Source organism: Glycine max, chromosome 14, assembly GCF_000004515.6.
Source record: "Glycine max cultivar Williams 82 chromosome 14, Glycine_max_v4.0, whole genome shotgun sequence".
In the NCBI taxonomy this organism is placed as follows: domain Eukaryota; kingdom Viridiplantae; phylum Streptophyta; class Magnoliopsida; order Fabales; family Fabaceae; genus Glycine; species Glycine max.
In genome coordinates, this window is record NC_038250.2 from 47,652,965 (window position 1) to 47,672,911 (window position 19,947).

The 19,947-nt window shown below is 31.8% G+C and overlaps 3 protein-coding genes and 2 non-coding genes across 6 annotated transcripts; 1 reads left to right on the plus strand and 4 right to left on the minus strand.

The window, feature by feature from the left end:
* Positions 1-1,084: 1,084 nt before the first annotated feature.
* On the minus strand, positions 1,085-4,178 carry LOC100815621 (EPIDERMAL PATTERNING FACTOR-like protein 6). 2 transcript variants are annotated; one of them, XR_005888194.1, is made up of 4 exons: positions 3,355-4,178; positions 3,176-3,219; positions 2,075-2,260; positions 1,085-1,571 (listed from the first exon to the last, which is right to left on the minus strand). XR_005888194.1 is itself a non-coding variant. In XM_003544880.5 (3 exons), exons 1-3 carry the CDS (start codon positions 3,623-3,625, stop codon positions 1,326-1,328), a joined length of 561 nt encoding a protein of 186 aa, XP_003544928.2. In that variant the 5' UTR covers positions 3,626-4,164; the 3' UTR covers positions 1,085-1,325. The 2 variants fall into 2 exon arrangements, 1 of the variants encoding a protein (XP_003544928.2); XM_003544880.5 differs by lacking the exon at positions 2,075-2,260 and having other exon boundaries at positions 3,355-4,164.
* Positions 4,179-13,116: 8,938 nt separating this feature from the next.
* LOC112999447 (small nucleolar RNA snoR114) lies at positions 13,117-13,197 on the minus strand. The gene has a single exon (XR_003264634.1). It is a non-coding gene; the product is annotated as a small nucleolar RNA snoR114 (small nucleolar RNA).
* An 8-nt stretch (positions 13,198-13,205) lies between these two features.
* TRNAG-GCC (transfer RNA glycine (anticodon GCC)) lies at positions 13,206-13,276 on the minus strand. The gene has a single exon. It is a non-coding gene; the product is annotated as a tRNA-Gly (tRNA).
* A 2,384-nt stretch (positions 13,277-15,660) lies between these two features.
* On the plus strand, positions 15,661-17,997 carry LOC100797307 (protein GRAVITROPIC IN THE LIGHT 1). Its single transcript, XM_006596400.4, has 2 exons — positions 15,661-16,022; positions 16,423-17,997. Exon 2 carries the CDS (start codon positions 16,478-16,480, stop codon positions 17,810-17,812), a length of 1,335 nt encoding a protein of 444 aa, XP_006596463.1. The 5' UTR covers positions 15,661-16,022; positions 16,423-16,477; the 3' UTR covers positions 17,813-17,997.
* Positions 17,998-18,659: 662 nt separating this feature from the next.
* LOC102660853 (transcription repressor OFP17) lies at positions 18,660-19,606 on the minus strand. The gene has a single exon (XM_006596401.4). The coding sequence runs from the start codon at positions 19,378-19,380 to the stop codon at positions 18,820-18,822; it is 561 nt and encodes a 186-aa protein (XP_006596464.1). The 5' UTR covers positions 19,381-19,606; the 3' UTR covers positions 18,660-18,819.
* Between the last annotated feature and the right edge of the window lie 341 nt (positions 19,607-19,947).

Here is a 19,947-nt window from a genome sequence, read left to right on the forward strand (position 1 = left end):
TGCCATTTTAATTTTTCTTCTTCTTTCACGTGAAATCAGTAGCAAAATGTTTAAATATATCTTGTTCTGTATTAAGGAATAACATGCAATTGAAAGCCGAAATATTTTGTACCATTTTATATATTTCACTCTACTTGTAATCTTTCACTTTTTTTTTTTTATCTTTCTCACCGTACATATTGGGAGATTAATAATTAAATGATCATTTAGTTACTTAGAGAGAGGGGGAGAGATTTTTATAATATTAGAAATAAGAAAATTACTCAATATTTTTTAGAATATGAAAACTTAAATAATATTAATGTTTTCAAAAATAATAATTATGTTTTTTAATGCTACAAATTTTTTTATATAAATATTATCTTCACTAATTAAATTTACTGAATCTGTCACCGTACATCTTCGATATAGAATTTTGTCACGGATTACAAGAAGTGGTTGTTGTTGTTACCTGCAGAGACAAGGTTTTGTAAAGGATAATACAGTTATATCTTAAGCATGATTATTTTATAGTGTCTTAATTAATTAAGTAATATGTATACCATTATATCACAAATAACTAGTTTTTACTTAATACTGAAGCATCTGACAACTATCAAACACCATCATTGTAACAACCAAAATTCTGTTAATAATATCATGTCACCTATCATGTCTTTCAGGTTGCACGTGAAGTTTTGCATTCTATATATTCCATCCAGAAACCTTTAGTATGATATTGTCCTTCCTTCCCATTTGTGTGATTTGTTGCTACATCAATCTATTTTAAATTTTGCTCAGTACAATTTCAATATGTTGATGCACCAAATTAATATCTCCAATATGAAATTGAAAAAGAATTATATATATACAAATCAAGCCAAGAGGAATAAAACTAGAAGAAACTAAAAGAGCAGACAACAGTACTACTTTCAGATTCAGACCACACCACATTCTGGCAACCTAAAACGAACTGACACTGCAAAATGGGCCTATATTGAATGAACTAGTCCTCACAGATTCCCTCAATTAATGCATTAATTAAACAATTCAATAAAATTGAACATCAAACAACCGAGAGTAAAAAGAAAATCCAAGCAACATATAGCCAAATTCAGTAACATAACTTTACTGTTACTAACATTAATCCATTATCAGTGTGAAGATATTATATATTTCACATCAAATCAAGTTCTGTACCCTCTTTTTTCCATATCCAATATCCACCACAAGCTAAAGCTAACGTAACACATCAAAGAGATGAGAGAGTCTTTATAGTCAATAAAATGAACTATATATTAGACCCAACAAAAATACATCATCATACTTAGAGAAAATTATGTTCATTATGGCATGTACAACTTGTTGCCACACTTGCATCTCCATGCCTCCGGGTAGTACTCAGCCGTAACCCGCATCCCCGGCGGCACCGGCACATGAACCGGTCTGCAGGGTGTACATCTGCCACACTTGGAGGTGCACCGAGGTGGCGATGACCCAGGCCCACCTAGAAGCCTCCTATCCCACCCCATTGATGAGACCTCTATTTTACCTCCAAACACCAACCCTTGTCCATTTTCCTCCTTGAGTTCCTGCCCATCAATCATAATCAAGTAATTAACCGATAATTAGTGTTAAATTAAGAAACAATGCAAATTAATAATAAATATTCAACTATTCATAAAATAACAATAATTAAAAATAATAATCTAGATGAACTTTTGGTAAGCTTTTTAAGCATGACATGCACTCTATTTAACAAGTTAACTTTTTTTTTTAAGAAAAATATTTGATGGACACCACCCACAATACTATCTAACACATGTTGGTGGAGTGTTTTGAATGAAATGTGGATATATCATTACTCTTTTTCTAATACACAACTGAAATTGAATCTCTTGATCGCCCAATTAAAAAACATACTTATCTGTCAACTATCCCACACTATGTTAATATATATTATTGAAGTTGAAGAATGTTTTCTAGTATGGTTTTGGTTGTGATAATGTGGGGCAACATCCAAGTCAGCAATATATGTATTGTACAAGACTAGGCTAACATGCACCATCATGACCATGATAATAGAAACTGTAACTGTGTTTTTGCGGTGAAAGCGCTGCGCTGAGAGCATTGTACTACTGTACGCGCACGTTACCGAGACTCGTGTGGCTGTGAGAAAACAAAACAAACACGACAGCTAGGTTTCCTGCCTCATTCTAACGTGCGCCGGTGATGTCAAGGCACCCGGCTGAACATGATTGAATAATGGTAAAAAGATTTCCTGCGTTCACCAATTCAACAATCGTGAATATGTATCGTTGGATGAAACACAGGATAATTTATCAGTCAAATGTTCACAAGTGCTTTTAAGGAATTAAAAGATCAAATATTTTTATTGAAATGTGTAAAATTATCTAATATATAATTTTTTTATGCTATCATATTATTTTCTCAATTAATAATTTTTTCTTTTAATTTCTTAACCAATATTTCAAGAGATTCTAACGACACTTGTTAACAAGATACTTGATATTAAAATGTGTATTTTTATAAGGCCTATGATTTTCATCCAACGATTCTGATTGATGAATTGATGAATTCCATGACCGTAGAGAATCCGGCTCAACAAGGATGGAAGCAATGGGGGAGGCACATGGTACCACCACCACGTGTGTGTTCCTAATCACAGTGGAGGAGTCCATGCATCTGACGGCTCACACTGAAGTGGGTCCCACCACACCCCTGCACCTATTCTGGTGCATGCATGTTAGCCACTATCAGTTTTGTTCCTGCAGTGTGTCTGTGTAACTCTGAGGCCAAAGGGTGTGTGTGTGTGACTGATTTTGGATACTGTCACCATCCAAACCTTGTTCCAGTTAGTTCACTTAGTTGCATATCACACTCTCACACAACCACAACCATGTTCTGAATTAATTTATTTTTTCCAAAAGGGAGAACCCTTTTTTAATTATCACTAAATCAATTGAAAAGTTGTGTCCAAAATCAAATAATGTTCATTGTTCACCATGCAGTACAGTGAGAGTTAGACCTAGGTAGGTTGATTTTATAATTACATGATGTGGTTATTTTTAATTAGATGCTACATGCAATAACTGAACATAAGCCAAGGACATAGAAAAAATAGTACGAAATTAAATGATGTGTATGGACAAAGAATAGAACCAGTAGTCTATACCTGAAAATCTCTGCCAGCTTTGGCAAACATGGGACACCTGGTATCTGAATTGTTGAAAGGACCAATTAGATGAAGATAACATAAATTTATGATAACATAGGGTTAAGTGGAATTAGAGAGATGAAAAATTGTGGAAATGTAGAGAAATTAACAAGGGTGTGTGTGGAAGAATTGCATACCTAAACATGGAATGGCAGAGGCACTAGTAGTTCTACTGAAGAAGATGAGTGTGCAAATTGAGAGCAAGAAAAAGAAGGAGATACTAGTAGGGGTGGTTCTCTTCCTCTCCATGAACAAATAGAAACTTCCTTCAAAACAACAACACTGGGAAGGTTGCAGATATAGGACAGAAACACACACACTCACACTCTCACTCTTTGACCCTATGAAGAGTAGTGTTTGAAGCTGAGTCAATAATAGGGTTTGCAACACAGGGCTTGCACGTTCCATGCAAAAAAGAGCTAAACAAATACCTAACACTTAGCCCATTTGTCTAAGATAGACAAAGTCACACCCCTTTTGTGCTTTTCAACTCTCTCTCTCTCTCTCTCAACTTTTTTATTATTATTTTGTCGCAGTGCAGTGCAGTGAGTAATAGAGGTAGAGAGAGTGGAAATTTTGGATGGAGTATTAGTAGTGGTACGGTTTATCTGATGAGGTGTGTGTGTGTGTGTGTGTGTTGTGGCAGAGAGGTTAAAAAAAAGAGAGAGAAGCAAGAAAAACAAAGGTGAATCAATCTATGCAGATCAACACTTCCTAAGCTTTACCATGTTTAGGTCTTGGATTCTCTTGCAGGCTTTCTCCATTGTCTTTCAACGATTCCCAAACCCAGAAAAACTAAAGCAACCCCAACCCCCTTCTCACTCTGATGCTTCTGCTCTCACCCCACTCACTCTGTTTTTCCTCTGCCTTTTTCTCCTTCTGTATATAGTTTTTGTTCTCTATGAGAAACTTGGGGCAAGGCTCTTTCTTAAATTTTAACCACCTTCGGTTTTTAACTATGTCTTCCATGTCATTTCATTAATAGTTCTTAGCTTTCTATGTAATGTCAAGATACTATAAATTATTGGTGCCAGCAGTTTGTTATTTGGATACATGATAACCACTAATCCCTTTCTTAAAAGGACACAGACTATCTTTAAGCATGCTTTCTTTATTTTTAATTTTTTTAGTATCAACCAATCATTTGCATGGTTCTCTTGTTTTTGAGCAATTATTAATTTATTATAGGGTATGAGACTATGTAATTATGATAAATTTCTATCGAACACTTGTTTTTTTATAAATTCAAAAATGTGATATTGATTAAGATTACTTAGTCTCAAGTTATATAATAGTTTCTCCTTTTTTATGTGTTTAAATAAGATAAATATTAGTAGCATATTTTTTTAACAAAACTTTTTAATATGTTTTTGCTTATTAAAAATTACATAATTATGGATGAAATTATTATTTTAAATAAAGAGTAAAAGCCATATAATTGTGTGATTTTTAATTAATTTCAGTTAATAATGAAAAATATATTTAAAAAAGTGTGCTTTTAATACTTAAAATAATTGGTTCAAAGCCTGAAAAAAATTATATTTAAACTGCTGCTTCAATTTTCAACCCCCCTTTGAGATATGAAAAAGCTTTGGAATATCTTGGTACTTGCATTAAAGATTCATTATGTACTTAATAATTCACATAAATACAATATTTTGGTTCACCATGCTTCTAACTTGGACTTTTTGGGAATGGAAAAAAGTACAATATGTTGAAAATGTACTGCACATCCGGTTGCATTAATATGCTCTAGCAGCTAGGTACCTTAGAATGTGGGCCATCTCTCACACGGAGGAACCACCCATGTAATTACAAGAATAGCCTCTGGGGATGCACGTGTGAACATGATGGGTACTAGTAGTTGTTAGGAACACTCAAGCCATTGATATCTGACCAATATGACACATAAGAGAAAATGATGTAATGGGCTTTGGTCAAAATGACTGTTTAAAAAGTCCATCAATTTGCTCAGATTCCAAAAGCAAAAGGGTATAGACAAACATTATGTAAGAAAATGGTGTTTTCTTTGACAGATACATCTATGAGCTCCATGGCCTCAGTTCCCATTAATGCAAAATCAAATCTGCATTGGTGCTATAGGGTCTTCAATTTCAACTGCATAGTACCAATAATTGGACTCAAAATTTTGCAACTTTCTTTTGTTAAGTTTCTAGCGGATTTCATGGGATGTCCACTTTGGATTGGATTTTCTACACTAGGTTAAACCTTATCCTTCTTAATTAGGCATTTCCTTTTCCTTGTAACATAATTTGGTGAGAGTCTTGATTGAATTTTTGATCTGGTGGTGATTTTCTTAACGTTTAAGAGTTTGGATTATTCTAATTTCCATTGCTAATTTTATGACTAGTAGGGGGAGTTTGGAGAAATAGGGTAGCTGAAGACATGCTTGAAATTTTAGAATTAGCAGTGTGTCCAAACCTAGTGTAGTGTCCACACCTGAAAAAAGACTAAAGAGGCATATTGACCCTTGATGAAATTTCACATGACCATATCTTTGTTCTCAACTTCTCAATTTTAAGAAATTAAGATTATTAGGTCTTGGTCAGTTACAGCTTACCATTTACTACAATTCACCACACAGCTATTCAGAGATCACATGTAGCAATATTTTATTCCTTTCCATTCATTCGGTAGAGATATTGAATCCGAAAGCTGTGGAGACTATTTGAAACCTAGGGCCCTTTAGGTTTTCACTTTCCTTGAAAAATAACATGCACCACCAACTATATTTATCATCTATCACAATCCATATTTAAGACCAGTTCTACCAAACGACCATTATAACAAAAAACCCTCACAGTAGTCATGTTATAAAAAAAATTTAAACACCAAAAATGTAACAATAAAAAAAATTTCATTTGATATTTTAAATATATTTTTTATATGCTTATGTAAAGGCAGATACGGAAGTAAGTGAGAATTCAATCATTTAATACCAGTTCTACCAAAAGACCATTATATATTACAGTACTAACAGCCTTCACAGTAATTAATGTTGGAAAACATTTCTTAAACACCAAAAATGGAACATTAAAAAAATGTTTTATTTGATTTTGAATATATTTTTTATATGCATGCTTATGTAAAGACACATACAAAAAAAGTGAGAGATATAACTATGGTGTAAGCTATATGGTGGGGATGGAAGTGAATTTCTGTGTGTTTGGTGGTCAAGGAAAGACAACCGGTTATGATAAGTGGTTCCAGTTTTTATACTTTTTTAAAATTTTGAATATTTTGTTTAACTTAACAGAGAAAGACGATTGTGCCAACCTCCTCAATCCTCGTCGCACAGCTTCTCACGGTGGTTTGCGCCACCACCAGCACCGGCGACGCATCGCTCTCGCCGCGCCAGCAAACTCAAATGCTACTATATATGATGAAGGCTATATAGGAAAAAGATAAATAATCACTTCAAATACTATTAGACACCTAATGAGAGAAATAAAAAATATTGCTAAGTATTTATTATAAAATTTATAATATGATTAAAAAATAAAAAATATGATAGAATATTTGAAATGAAAGAATATACATGTATTACTGTTCTATATAAGATGTCACGTACAAGCATCCATATAATGAAAACGGTTTAGATTATGCCATACAAAAGCTGTAGAAGATACGATGTGTCTAGTGTTTGTACGAATGAGACTTGTAGATGCTTCACAGGCACTTCAATCCATCAAACAGTTTCAAAACCAATCGTCTTTGAAATTGGGTAAAATGTAATTTAAATGCACCCTTACCCGTTTAATTATTTATTTGTTTACTACTATTATTGATTGGAAAAATAACAAAATAACTCAACCTAATTAAGTTAGAGATTTTAGATTAGGAGAAGCAAAACATCCCAAATAATCAAAGGCTGGGATTTGATGTGTGCATAAAAAGATGTTTTATAACAAAATGAAAAGAATTCCGTGGTTTGATTGATTAAATACTTGTTTGTAGTACAGATGGAGTATTAAAAGAAAGTAAACATTAGGAAATATTTAAAAAACTAATTTAGTTAATAGAAGATTATTTTATTTATTATAAAAATACTATAATTTAAAAATTGAATTTTTAAAATATCAAAAGTTAATTAAATTGATCGAGCATTTTCTTAATGATAACCCCCAAATAACTATAATGGTTAATGTTGTTTGAAAAAAATGAATATTAATTGATTAAGAAATTAAAAAATGTAAAAATTATTTTTAATTAAATAACTAATTAAGAAATTAATTTAATTTAATATGAAAATTTCTGATGATAACATGTGTTATAAAATGAAGAAAACACATAATGACAAGAAAAATGAATACATAGATGAGAATTTTCTACCCTCTAAAAAATTAATAAACTTAATAAAGCTTGATATTCTCTATAATAATCATTTTTAGTCTATCGACATTGTTAGAAATTTTCATAATATTTAATTTCTCTATAATATCTATATATAAATTTAATAAACCTTGATATTCTCTATAATAATCATGTTTAGTTTCTCTATTTTTAAATTGAGACATTTAGTCCTCGTATCTTATAAAATTAGTTTCTCTCCATTCAAATTAATGAGTTGTCCGTTAAAAATTAGTCTTAACTGTTATAATTTCATTTTTTTAAAATGAATTGAAATGTGTTTAATTAAAAAAAAAAGCTATGGAAAACGAATCTCATAAGCAGTGAATCTAAACCCGACCTTCACTTTCGACGTCGAGTTCGGCATCGGCCGCCATTAATTCCGCTTTAAGCGGAAAACCCAAACCTGCAACCTCAAACATCATTAGTTACTTGTCGTTGTTTATGTTCTACTATATTGTTTTGTTGAAACGTTTTCTTCATTAATTTAAAAATTTGTGTGCATATGAAATAACTAACTAATTATCTATAATATTGTGATTGTATAATGCTAAAAGCACATTTTCCTGATCTTGAGTGTCTCAATTCTTAGGATTAATGTATTTCTTGCCATTGCACATCTAATTATTACTGGGGAGGATTAACTTCATTTTACAGCATTTCTTAGACAACATATCTAGAACCAAATAACCACGAAGAAAGTCACCATAGTGTTTTCTTACCAAAAAAATCGAATGTTTAATCACCACTAAAATATAACCTTTTTCATTAAAGACATTCCAATTCATTAAAAATAAACAAAACAGAAAAATAGAAAAACTTGAGGATTAAATGTCTCAAATTTAATATTTATATAACTTAATATTTTGAATGTTTAGTCAACACATTATTTGGATGGATAGATCGAAATTATTAATTTTATAAAATAGAAAGACTAAATGCCTTAATTTTAAAATAAAAAAATCAAAATTGAGGATTGAAAAAAAAATTACATTTTAGCCTTTTTTTATTATTATAATACATATGTACTTTTCATTATTAGAAAGTTTTCCTAATTTATTATGCTAAAGAGATTAGTGCAATGTAAAAAAAAATATAATTCAATTAAACCTTAAAATGTAAATGTATATTTACATTTGAGTTTTGAAATATAGTTAGTGCAAAACATATAGTTAAATTTCCAAAAATAATTCTAAAATCATTACAAGCATAGATATAGTTATAATTTGTTTATTTGATATCCAAAAGATCAAAACTTTAAAAACTTGAAAATCAGAAGCTATATATTGAGAGTAACTTTTGTCTTGAACTTTTTTTTATATAGACAAAATGATTTTTATTATAAGATAGAATAGACCAATAGCATAAGATATGCTAGAACCCAAAATATAACATTTGCCTTGAAACATGCTAATATATTAGAATTACAATTTATCCTTTTCCACGCGTAACTAACGTGGCGGAATAATGCGCTGTTATGAAAATGTTTTCTATAGACTATAATGTTTGTTGGTAAAAGTGACTTAGAAAAATAAAATGTTGATGGATGGCTACAGATGTTTTTTTAAAAGGACTTTGGTACAAGGGTATGAACTAAATTGAAAGTTTATATTAAACGCAGGATCATAAACAAGGTTTTCCTCTCACGAATGTTCTAATTTAACCTAATTGAGATGTAGCTAGGTTCTTTCTGTTGTGAGAATAAATGTCAATGATTCAAATTGTTATGGTCTATGGTTAGCCTAATAGCTATATACACGCATTCGTGCATGATTATAAGGACAATTGCATAATGTATGCTATTATTAGAAACAACCATTGTGGATCAAGATAACGATAAGTAGCAGTTCTAGTGGATGTTGATTTCCTTCTATTGCGACCAATTGTACTTGTGTTGACCATAATTTATAACCATACATACACAAGAAGATAGAATTCTAATTAGTGATCCTCAAAAGTTTTGGTTGAGAATGAAATCAACGCCGTTAATTTAGACAAGCTAACAGCTAATTATTAACCCATAAAAAATTGTCTGTGATAAGAAAATTTAAAGTCATAACCGTTGAAGAATTTTCATAATGTTAAAAGATTCAATCTTAAGAAGACTTATATGAATTGTGTAAAAAAAACAGACTTATATGAAAGAATAATATCTCAAATAAAAATTAGTGTTTTTTTTTCTCAAAGAAATGTTCATATAGTAGACTTTATAAAGAGGAAGGAGAGAAAGGGATGAAAAAATTAGAAAAAAGGACGAAATGTATTGCGAATTTAGATAAAATCTATTTACTCACAATTCACATCCTATAGTTTAGTAAAGCAGTTGAACTGAATTATGGGGACACAATTAGTCGTATGATTAATGAATTTGATTTTTGTGCTGTGTAGATCCTAATACATTTGTCTACGAAACTGATCAAGCATATCATGGGTTGTTGTACACGTTAGAATTATTTGTTGCAAAGTACCAATGTATCCGTGCACTTTAATTAATTAGGTCTACGAAATGAAAACAAGGATCCAAAGGATGTAAATCCACAACATGACCCGGCCCCTATGCCATGGAAGAAAGGAATGGACAAAGTTGACCTGACTTTTCTGCTGTCTTGAACTTTTCGTGTGTTATTTCTTAAAAATTACACAATTTTAAAATTAGATCACAAAATTAAATATTAACACAATTTACATAGTCAGGAACAATTGAGAAAAGGACAATCAATTTCATAAATATATAGATCACTTTTTAGATTTTAATTTTAATACTCTATTCGGTACTATTTATAAGATTTAAATGTTTATTTATTTTTATAAGATTCAATCTATAATATTTTTTTTATTAATTATTTTTGGATTAAAAATATTTTTATTAAAAAAATATATATTAATAAACAATTAGAAGAAAAAAGAGTATTAATAATAATAATAATTTTTAAAAAATTATAGATTTAAAATAAATTTATTATTTTTTTAATTTTAATGAAGTAGATAATTGAGTTTTTTTATATATAGGAAAGAGGAAGTAAAATATATAATAATATATAATACGTACACAAACATACTGCAGGTTTTATATTACATATTCCCTTATCCACAAGCTTATGATTTATGAAACAAGTTTTGTTGCGTCGTGAGAGTGAATGAGTCGTGGTAGAGGAACAACATACGTGGAGAAATTGATGAAAATCCTAATTTCATTACCTTTGTAACTTTGTTGTACGTTCCCATTCTCTTGTTCTCATTCTCAAACAAGGTCCATCATCATATCAATGCCTATGCTATGCCCTTGTTGTTTAAATTTCTCTCTCAATCGATCTCTTTCACTTAGAGGCCCTCTCTCAACAGAGATATCATTGTCTCAGCGGTTTCCATCGAATCGTATATACTTTCCAAGCTCAAAATTGATCCTTGTCCCACCATACCTAGAGGCTTTGATAGTGATATGGTAAGTGTGAGGGTGAAATATTGTGCAGGTCTCAATTATTTCAACTTTGAATAAAGCTGACAGTTCCTCTCTTCTTTCTTTTTCCCTCAATTTGTTTGATTTTGACAGAAGAATCCTTCTCTGATCTCTTTCTCTATCATGTGCCACGATTTTATTTACCCCAGCTTGTGTAGGAAAATAGATATGTTTTGTACTGGTGTCGCACCAAGTTTATATTATTTGTATTTGTATGCAAATAATTAATGTTTTTGTACGCGTCTAGATATATATCTAAACTATCTATAGTCTTTTTGTCAGTTTTACTTTTATCAAACAATTAATTTTCTTTTGTGGATGAATATAATTAACTACCTAGAATGATTAATTCCAATACTAATATTTTTTTATAAGAAACAAGTGATAAAATATTTTATACTATAACTTATTTTTCATAAAAAAAAGATCGGAGTTATTCTTGATTATTTTTTTATAATTTATTGTCCTCCATTTTAATTAACCTTTAGTGGTGTTTTACTTATCTGTGAACAGTTTATTTTGTAGATGAATTAACAACCTATGATATATTCTGCATTCAATATTCCATGTCAAATCTGGCTATATGTTCATACCTACAAATTGAAGGGAGCCCTAGACAACAGCTGGCTAGTCAATTTTCCTATAGTACATCGTTGGATAGATGGATAATTAAGAAGATGGATAATGGTACAATGAGCGTACATCGATATAAATCATACAATATTACCTATATTTTTAAATATAATATTTTTTTTATAAATTATTTGTCTCTTTTTATAAGTATTTTTTTAATTTTCTTTTGCATTAATTTGTTCGCACATAAGTGTCAGTGTGATTGGATTTTTTAAGTAAACGAAAAAGAAAGTGAACGATTTAAACACTGAGAGAAAGATGCAGAAAAACAAAAAATAGTATGAAAGACGAAACAACACAGGATCCCACAATAGATTTTCTTGAAAAAAATAGAATAGAAAATGGATAAGAGGAAAAAATGTGAACAAAGTAGCCAAAATCAATTCACGGGATGCCAACGCTCTTATACCATCTTAAGAGTTGTGTTACGTTGAAACTCAAATCTTATAAAGTATTAGAAGTTGTCCTAAATGTATAAAAGTGAAAGACGATCGACAATTCAAAGAGTTTTTTTATAGTTAAAATAGACTCAAATTTGAATTATAAGATTACATCAAAATCTATCCTAAATTTATTATAGAAAACCACACTTATTATATTATATTATATTATATATATATATATATATATATATATATATATATATATATATATATATATATATATCAAGTGTTTAACATGAAAAATGTATTAGGAAAAACTTTAGTTTACATTAATTAAAAATAATATATATATATATATATAAATGAAAAATAATTTTCATATAAAAATCAATTTTATAGAATTGAATTAATTTCAAACTCATATCTTAATACTTGAGTATTGAAATCATAGTGATATATGAATGAGATCATAAAAATGATTACCGTAGTTGGAACTGATGACGTCCTTGCGCTCCTAATAGGGTATTTCGTTATTACTTGCAAAGTTTATAGTAACTTCGTCTTGAGCTTTGGTCATTACTCTAGGGTTTTCCATCATCTCTGACATGGCCCATTCTATAACTGCTGATGATGTATCTGTTCCAGCACCAAACATGTTCTACAGTAGGAAGATCATGAGTTCAAATTTATTAGCTTTGGAATTTATACTTGCATGTGTCATATACGTATACAAAGCCTTCTGATAATTACAAAAGCAGCCTCTAAGAAGAAATACTTGCACAATAAAATATACCGGCTGGCTTGATTTTTAGACACTCAAAAATATAAATACCCTAGCCTATTGATACTTTCTTGCTTCTGTTTATTTGTTTTTTCTTATCACATGACAATACCCTATAGAAAAAAATAATTTTCCAACCTAATAAATTTCTCTCTGAATAGTTTAAAAAACGTACGTACTCCTATTTTAGGTTAATACAGATAAGAGGATTAATTTGTAAACCAAATTTTGTTAATTTTGGTAAAAAGAAAAGTTGAGAAAAAAAAAAAGGAAAGAGCTCAGGTGTGCCACCTTTCGTCTAAGAACGTAGTGACAGACCCATCTATCACAGTTGACACAGTTATCATCATAGCTCTTTTTATTTGCACCAGCCGGGAATCGAACCCGGGTCTGTACCGTGGCAGGGTACTATTCTACCACTAGACCACTGGTGCTTCTTTGCCCTTATTCTACACAATATATAATTTATAAGAATATTTTGTTTCTGAACTAATTTTTGTTTAAAATATAATATGAACAGGTGTGCTTCATCCAAATTTACTTTGGTTTCTTGAGCCTTTGACTTGACATATATGGTAATTAGAGTCTTCAAATTGATTTCACCAAGTAGAAATAAATGTTCAAAATCAAATCAAAGGAATTTAAATGAAGCAACTAAAATTTCATTGTATATAAATGTTCAAACTTGAAAGTAAGTGTAACATTACGCACGCGAGTTATAAAAGTTTAAAAGAATATCTTTGAAAAGAAAATGATACGGGAAACGTCGTCATAGCATTGGTATCAACGAAGGAAGTTTAATAGAAGAAGAAGGCTCATGTGCAAATAATTGAACGGCTATGATCGCTTGCTCTGAGTATCAATTGAATCAGTGATTTGCATGGCATCTGCATGGGGATCCATGATTTCGAAAGAAATCAAACAAGTAGTAACAAGTATTATTATTTCTTTATCATTTCATTGTTTTCTTCCAAATTCCTAACCCGCTTTTACAGTTCTACTCAGTTCAGTTTATAGACCAGTGACATGGCCTAATACACCTTAATTACCTTACGTTTAAGATTTTGACATAAATATAAAATAAAATATGATTAATATTTTTAATTTTGTCAAATATATAATGTAATTTTTTAATATTATTTTTTTATCTCTCTAATTAATTGCATTTCTAGAAATCTCTTATTTACTACTAAGTAACAACAACTTTTACTATGGGCACTTTGAATTTAAAGGGGGTAATGATTCAATCATGATGTGGTTTTAGTTAGGCTAATCTCCTATTCAAATCTTAAGTCCTCTAGATTAGGATGGAGAAGGGTGAGTGTTCAAAAAGAGGGGATCAAGCTGGAGATATCCACATCTTCTTCTCTAGATTTTCTGGAAGATTGTAGTGGATTGGACTTGTGAAGGGTATGATGTTTCAGAAATGGGAAAAAGTTTGTGACTTGGTGATTGTGAGAAGGAGAAACAAATGAAGACATAGATTTGGCTTTGTTCAATTTAAGGGTGTGGAAGATGTGCGAGAAAGTTAGAGAAGCTGTTGTATTCTATTAGGATTCGCAAGTCTAAAATACATGCCAATCTACCAAAATTTAGGTATTCTATGAAAAATTTAGGATTGGCAAGTCTAAACAGAGGAATACATATTGCATTTGTAATTATTTGCACTTCTGGTGATTCATTGTTGATTTAAAAAAAAAACAACAACTACTTTTACTGAAGGTATTCTATGAAAAAAAATATTATTTAATTTTTCTTTAGTTTTTCAAACAACAATTAATTTATAAGGAATTCTTTTTGTTAAAACGTGAGAATAACTCTCATTTTACAAACATATATAATTGAGTTATATTCGAATTCACATTTTAAGATATTATCGGAGCTTATATTAACAATTATTATGAGGTCATTTGTTACCAACGGTGCTTATGAGAGAGATGTGTTAAAAATCTTACATCAATTAATGATATAATTAAAATATAATATTTTTTTCAAAAGTGTTCCAAAATATTTGAAGTTTTAAAGAAAAAAATCATTAAAAAATATATATCGTTTTAGAAAATCAATCTTATATTAAATACTTTTTTTTAAGATTACCTTTAATCAATACTTATTAAGAGTAGTGTATAAGAAAAGTAAATAAGTCGTTACTTACAAAGATAAATTATGTGTTAAGAGAAAGTTATCTAATGTTTTCTTTAAAATTCAAAGAATTAATTACATCATTTGATATTTGTGTCAAAAATTTAATATATAATCTAAAACGGAGGAACATAGTATATAAGTAAGATATAATTTTCATTTTTTTTGATATAAAATATGATATTCCTTAGTTTAAAGTTAAAGACTAATCTCTTAAAATAATAAGATTCATTTTGAGATATTTAGTAGGAGATAAATTTTTCATATCTTGAAAACATGATTCATTAGAAAGTCGAGTATTGAAAATGTATAAAATATGTTGAATTAAAATAGTATGTAAAACTTTCTTTCTAATGGAGAAAGTTGGATTCCTAAAATCATAATTTCCTCATAATCTTTTTTTAATTATATAATAACTATGAGAATCATAATTTTTCGTTTTAAGGTTCCTAAAAAGAAAAAAAAAATTGGTCTACATAATACCTCCTAAGAGGTTGACATCTCTTAACATTTTTTTTCCCATATGCATATGCATCGATCAGAAATTAAATTCATAACTATATCTTTAAGAGACTGATTGATTTTTGTAAAATTAAATTAAATTGAAATTCACGTTCGAAGATACTTCATTTTTTGTATGGCTTTGCGCGTGTCCCATCCTGCAATGCATGTACATCTACACACACCTTTTCTCTCTCTCCATTCTGTGAAGAAAAATCTTTCAGTTTTTTGAAACAGTATAGATTAAGATTCCCTTTCCCAGTTCTCGGTTCTCACCCCTTTCCCAAACACCCAAAATAATAATAAAAAACATCATAACAATAAATAAACAATGACTTTCTCGCGTTTCACAGAAAGCTAACAACAGTAACACGCACGTATGTAGGTATGTGTATGTGTGTTCATTCACTCAAGTTTCAAACTTTCAAATGTCAGAGAGACAGAAGATGGTGCCAACCAGCACTGAACTCCAACCGAGAGCACCTTGCAACCTTGTACTGTTCCTCTCTGCTCCTCCAACTACACTTCCACTTTCTGGTTAGACTTTGGCTTCACATTGCTGTTTTCCTTTCAAACTCAAATGGGTTTTGCCTCTTTTTTAGGGGTGTTTTTGATTTTAGTGTTCTACTGGTGTTGCCTAGTTTGAATGTAACAATGTGTCCTTTTGAGTGCTGAAATGTGCACTGAGAGGAAAAATCTGACCTTTGCACTTGCTGCATGAAATTTAATAGTAAACAAATTTTTTTTGCATTTTTTAATCTGGGATCCTATTTGCCACCACTACCAGGTTTTTGTGCCTGGAATCTTGGCTCTGGTTGGGTTATTGGGTGTGTGCAATGTGGCTAGAAAAACCCTTTTCATCAAATGCATCTTGAGTGAGTGTTTTTCTTATTTTTTTCAATCTAGATTTTGTGAAGTGCTTTCTTGTTTTTTGAAGCAAGGATCACTGTTGGATTCGATCTGTATGAGTTCAAGGTTTGATCTTTTTTACCATGGAGTGCTCAGATACTAAGCCTGTGAAACCCAACTCGAATAATATATCGGAAATGGTGTGCAAGTTTGCCAAAGTTTGTAAATTGAAGTCTATTGGGGTGTTCTCTTCCGAAATCCCCAATCTCCCTCACTTGCAAAGATCCATTTACAATGAGACCCTTCTGAGTGAAGACAGCAGTGAAGAGAGCAGATGCTATGACCAGAAAGTGCATCCCCACCCCACTGAAGTTCCTGCCAAAGAAAATGCTTGTGCTGGTTTGGAGGTCATGAGGAAGCTGTTTGATGCTGTTTCGGCGCTGAAATTGGCATACCTTCAGCTTCAGCAGGCTCATATCCCTTATGACCCTCAGAAGATTGTTGCAGCTGATGACCTTGTTGTTGCTGAGCTTGAGAAGCTTTGCAAGTTCAAGCGCGAATATGTGCAGAAACATTGCAAGAAAACAAGGTTCAATGCCGCTCGTTCTTCTCTCTTGATGGCTGAAATTGTGGCCAAAGAGGCACTTTTGGGGAAGCTGAAGTCTCAGAACAGTGCCAAAGATTCTGATATTCTTCAGTTGTGGCGGGAGCTGCAAGATTTGGAGATGGGGAATAGAAATCTGAGTGAGAAGATCAAGCAGATAAGTTTGGAGAAAAGGAGAGCAGGTGTTTTGAGTGTTACTAAGTTTCAGGATGTCTTCAAGGCTGCTTCAAAGTCCATTCATGATTTTGCAAAACCGTTGATTAGCTTGATGAAAGCTTCGGGTTGGGACCTTGATAGGGCTGCAAACTCCATTGAGAATGGTGCTGTTTATTCCAAAAGGTGTGACAAGAAGTATGCTTTTGAGGCCTACATTGCGCGCAGAATGTTTCATGGGATCGCTTTAACATCTTATGATGTGAGTGATATTATGAAGTTTGATGACCCTTTTGATGCACTGATGGAGAATCCACATTCTGATTTTGCCAAATTTTGTCAAGCAAAGTACCTTCTTGTTGTGCATCCGAAAATTGAAGAGTCATTCTTTGGCAATTTGGATCACAGAACATTCGTAATGAGTGGCAAGCACCCTAGAACCAAGTTCTATCAGTTGTTTGCTAAAATGGCAAAATGGGTTTGGGTTTTACTTGGATCTGCTGTGTCAATAGATCCTGAAGCAACCTTGTTTTCGGTGAGCAGAGGAAGTGTGTTTTCCAGCTTGTACATGGAATCTGTTGAGGAAGAAAAGGAGAGTGCAATACTTTCAGATGAAGAAAGAGTGACATATAAAGTTCAGTTCATGATCATGCCAGGGTTTCAAATTGGAAAGATGGTGGTGAAGTCTCGAGTTTATGTCTCGAAACATTCTTTAAGCTAAATGGTGGACCTTTTAACTGGTAATTCAGCTAACAGAACCACATAATTTTTGTACTAGAGTTCTTTTAATGGTACCTTAGCTAGTCAAGATAACCATGGCTACTAGGTTATGCTAGAACCTCAATCCACCATCTCTATATTTGTAATCTTTCCTATTAATGTGAGACCTGGGATATGTAGTCGTTACAGTGGTCTTATATTTCTTTCTTTCTGCACTGTATTTATTTTTAACCTTTCAAATTTCTCTCCAAACTGTAAATATGTGTGCCGTTCATGAATGCACTCTAGTTTATTCTGTGGTCATCACTCATCAGTGGTCTAACATATTACTTTTGGATTTTATGTAATCTCCCTTACCAAGGTGAAACTTTAATTCTGATAGGAGATTAACAACCAAAGCACCTAAGAAACTGTATCTAAGTTTTGTCCTTAGTTTATCTCTTTTCAATCATACTATATTAGGGTAATATCTTTTGTTACTAAACTGATGTTGATGTATTAATCTTTTGTAAAGATGTTTGTTTACTATGCTTATGCATGTGACAGCATGCTGTTAATAGTATATGTAGGGACATATTGGAGACTCGAAAGGGCAATGGAATAGGATGAATTGAGATTTTTTATTTTTTATTTTAAAAGATGCCGATTGCAGTTTGCTAACTTGTTTTCATATTTCCAAGTACATACTAGAGTCTTAATATGGGTTCATCCTCAATGCTAATCTTGATTGTTGCCAAAAAGACAAAAGAAGCAAAATCTTAATTCAGTTTTTCTAACCAAATCAGGAATCGGATCTATAGGCAATAGTTATAACCAAAGGTGGTGTTGAGACTTTTGGACAGTCAGTTATTTCCTCAAAACTGAGGATGAATAAATCAAGATAAATCATTTCATTAAATATTTCATATAAACTGCATTCAAGATTGCACAAATCCAATTTTATGGGAACACTCAACTGAAAATTATAGTGAGAAAAAATTAATATCTATTTACTCTCTCCTTAGGCCTTCACTTGGAACTGTCACCTTCCTCACTATCCGGAGAAAACAAGTCCTTACAAAGCTCTCCATAAAATCTACTAACTAAATCAATGAACACAGGACACTTGAGGTTCTTCCAACAGTATAGAAGTTCCTCCACATCCATCAGGTCCCTGGTCTTCCCTTCTTCCACAATCATCTCCACCAAATAGTTCTCAAAACTCCTGCATGCATCTTCCACCTCTTGCCTCAAAGCCTCCTCCCTCTTCTCCACCTCACGAGCCGTTACAAAAGCCGGGGTAAGCGGCGATGGAAAGAGTGGAGTTTCATGCACATTTGAGGGACTCCTGAGTCCTTGCAGCATGTCTGCGTGCTTAGATTTCTTTGGAGAACGAAACATGGATTGCAACAAAGAGGGCATTGTTGGTTTTCTTGGGAAAGAGGCCTTAGGGAAAGTGGACTTGTGAGCACGGAACTTGAGAGCTCTTATAAACACAGGTTTCTTGGACCTAAGTCTAAAGAACAAAAATAGTTTTTTGCATGGCCTGAGAAGCTTGGATTTAAAGACACCCAATGCTTTCCCTTTCATCTCTTCACAAGTAAGAGAGGAGTATTGTTGAAGAAAGTGGAGTGCTTTAGTGTGGTACTTTAGGGTGGTGGCTTAGTTGCTTGTGATTACTATTCTAGGTGGATGAGGATGTTTGTTGGAACCTAAGTTAGTTGTTGCTGCTGTTGTTGTTAACTCGGAGAGAATGAGGTTGTGATGTTGGTTAGAGAGAGGGGGGAAGTCTATTGGTGTGTTGAGAGGGTTGTGAGGTCTTTAATAAGTTATGCTTATTGTATAGTTAGTTGGTGAGTGTGGGTTTCACGTCTTAGAGTGATGTGGTATTGGATAGAAATGGCATAGCAGTAGCATGAAATATGTTACCTCACAATATACGCGTTAAGGGAATGAAGCAGTGCTGTCTTTAGCTGTACTATGACCATTGATTTAGAAAAAGAAAAAAATAAACATTTTATTTATTGTCATCACCATTCTGATCTCTCACATGTATATGAGTATATGGGGAGGTTCAATCATGAATATAGTAGAATTCTTTATTGCTCTATGACTTCTAGGATAATGTACACAAAGTATGAGAAAATTGTGTAAATT

What these genes read in the sequence shown, in the direction of transcription:
- LOC100815621 (XM_003544880.5), bottom strand. Translation starts at nt 3,625, where the DNA reads ATGGAACGTGCAAGCCCTGTGTTGCAAACCCTATTATTGACTCAGCTT. An exon ending in CTCTGCCATTCCATGTTTAG is followed by an intron (nt 3,220 to 3,354) that starts GTATGCAATTCT and finishes TCAACAATTCAG; the next exon opens with ATACCAGGTGTCCCATGTTT. An exon ending in AAGCTGGCAGAGATTTTCAG is followed by an intron (nt 1,572 to 3,175) that starts GTATAGACTACT and finishes ATTGATGGGCAG; the next exon opens with GAACTCAAGGAGGAAAATGG.
- LOC100797307 (XM_006596400.4), top strand. Translation starts at nt 16,478, where the DNA reads ATGGAGTGCTCAGATACTAAGCCTGTGAAACCCAACTCGAATAATATA.
- LOC102660853 (XM_006596401.4), bottom strand. Translation starts at nt 19,380, where the DNA reads ATGAAAGGGAAAGCATTGGGTGTCTTTAAATCCAAGCTTCTCAGGCCA.